This window comes from Carex rostrata, chromosome 16 (genome assembly GCF_964058835.1).
Source record: "Carex rostrata chromosome 16, lpCarRost1.2, whole genome shotgun sequence".
NCBI classification, from domain to species: Eukaryota; Viridiplantae; Streptophyta; class Magnoliopsida; order Poales; family Cyperaceae; genus Carex; species Carex rostrata.
In genome coordinates, this window is record NC_135933.1 from 9,445,657 (window position 1) to 9,447,791 (window position 2,135).

The 2,135-nt window shown below is 34.6% G+C and overlaps 1 protein-coding gene across 1 annotated transcript; it reads left to right on the forward strand.

The window, feature by feature from the left end:
• The first annotated feature begins 433 nt into the window (after window positions 1–433).
• On the forward strand, window positions 434–1,625 carry LOC144567623 (uncharacterized). Its single transcript, XM_078317799.1, has 2 exons — window positions 434–578; window positions 668–1,625. Exons 1-2 carry the CDS (start codon window positions 480–482, stop codon window positions 1,475–1,477), a joined length of 909 nt encoding a protein of 302 aa, XP_078173925.1. The 5' UTR covers window positions 434–479; the 3' UTR covers window positions 1,478–1,625.
• The last annotated feature ends 510 nt before the right edge of the window (window positions 1,626–2,135 follow it).

Below are 2,135 nucleotides of genomic sequence, written 5' to 3' on the forward strand. Positions count from 1 at the left end.
ATTAAAAAATATTAAAATTCAGCTGTTGACAAGTTTTCAAATCATTTGATGAAAATTTGAACGAATTTCAAATTGATCCAAATCTATATCATATTTTAAATGATAAAGTTTACAACATTGTTACTTCTTTGTATTAAACAATAATGATAAAAGTTCAAGTGTATACAATAAGAGAAATGCTCCTATGACTGGTGCGCTTATTCTGCTTCAGTTTGAATTAAAATGAGATCCTCTCATCTAAATAGAGGAAATTAATTATTTTCTCAAAAGCTTGCAACTGTTTAAGCCTAGGTTAGAAATTCTCTTGAGAATTTAAACCACACATTTACCCATTATTTAGGTACCAGAAATTGCCAGAAAAGGATCAAAATGCGCCCCCCCCCCCCCCTATATATTCCTGGAAATAGATCAATTGGATCTACCAAGGTGTCAAATCAATTGAGTTAATTTTTCACATAGCAGTAAAAAACCAGAGAAAAATGGCACTCCTCAAAGTTGTCAAATTCGGGCCCCTGATGGCAAGAATCGCCCCTTTTAGTTCGAGGTTCATGGCCACCTACCCGACAAAATCATTGCAGGTAATCTTGATTTGCAATTTTTTATTTCGTAGTACCAGTATAATATCTACTATGATAAGCACCACTTTTTATTGCTCATTTGAAAACAGAAAAGTGAAGAGGCAAAAGCATTTTGCGATAAGGTTGAAGATGCAAAAGAATATGTCAGTGACAAAGTAGAAAGCGCAGCAATCTCAACCAAAGAGAAGTTTTTTGAGACAAAGGATATGATTTCTGAGAAGGCCGGCGAAATGAAAGATTTTGCAGCTGATAAAATGGAGAAGATGAAGGATACGACGAGAGAAAAAGTTGACGATGCAAAGAGCTTTGCATCAAACAAGTATGATCAAGTCAAAGATACAACTAAGGAAATTTACAATGAGAAAATGCAACAAACCAATGAGACCTTGAGTGATGCCAAGAAATTTACAGCTAACAAAATGGGTGATATGAAGGATTCAGCCGAACAAAAGTATTATCAAGCTAAGGAAAACATCGGTGAAAAAGTTGATTGTACAAAAGATTTTGCAAAGGATAAAGCGGAGAAAATAAAAGATTCGACCGTCGATGCGAAGAGCTTTGCATCAAACAAATTTGATCAAGCGAAAGATACAACTGAGGAAGTTTACAATGAGAAAATGCAACAAACCAAGGAGACCTTAAGTGATGCCAAAGAATATACATCTAACAAAATGGGTGATATGAAGGATTCAGCTAAAGACAAGTATAATCAAGCAAAGGAAAACATCGGTGAAAAGGTCAATTGCTCAAAAGATTTTGCGAAGGATAAAGCGGAGAAAATGAAGGAGTCGATAAAGAATTCAGCTGACGAAAAAATTTGTCAGGCCAAGGGAAAGATAGCTGATGCAGCTGATGGTGTGAAAGACAGTATGGATACAGTAAAAAGGACGATGAACTAAATTTAAATGATAAAACAATAATACTTGGATATAATTGTATGTTTATTATTATTTTTTATTTTTTTATGAGGAGGCACTACAACCGACGACGTAACGGCATACGTAGGTTTCTGTCGGTTGTTCAACTCCCTCTCACAAATTGTTAGAAGTTGAAATTTTGAATGCTAATTATGCTACATTTTCTTGTTGTATAATATTGATTCTCTTCTGTTTGAACGAAACTGGTTTCGTTTTTGTGTTGCACAAACCAAAATTATATCAGTAATGCTAAGTAATTTCTGATAGAAAAAGGCATCAACCTCATTTGAACTTTCATAAAGCACAAGTACAAGAAATAATTAACTTTTAAGCATTGCAAAATTTGGAAATACCACCAAAACTGTCATAAACAGGGCGACAATGAACCGAAAATTGCGCTTCACGTAATGAGTTTGATCAATTTTCTTTGCTTGAACATAAGTGACAATCAACTTCAATATGATTTTTTCTTTCGTGAAACACCGTATTCGAAGCAATATGCCTTACCGCATTGTTATCACAAAACATCTTCATCAATTTATCAATTGTGAAGTTCAACTCCTCGAGCAATTGTTTGATCCATATGAGTTCACTTGTGGTAGATGCCATGACCCAATATCCACTTCCGCACTCAATCGTG

Bases quoted from the DNA above. Each gene is read 5' to 3' on its own strand.
- LOC144567623 (XM_078317799.1), top strand. From the start codon at position 480: ATGGCACTCCTCAAAGTTGTCAAATTCGGGCCCCTGATGGCAAGAATC. The intron at 579-667 runs GTAATCTTGATT...ATTTGAAAACAG, and splicing joins ACCCGACAAAATCATTGCAG to AAAAGTGAAGAGGCAAAAGC.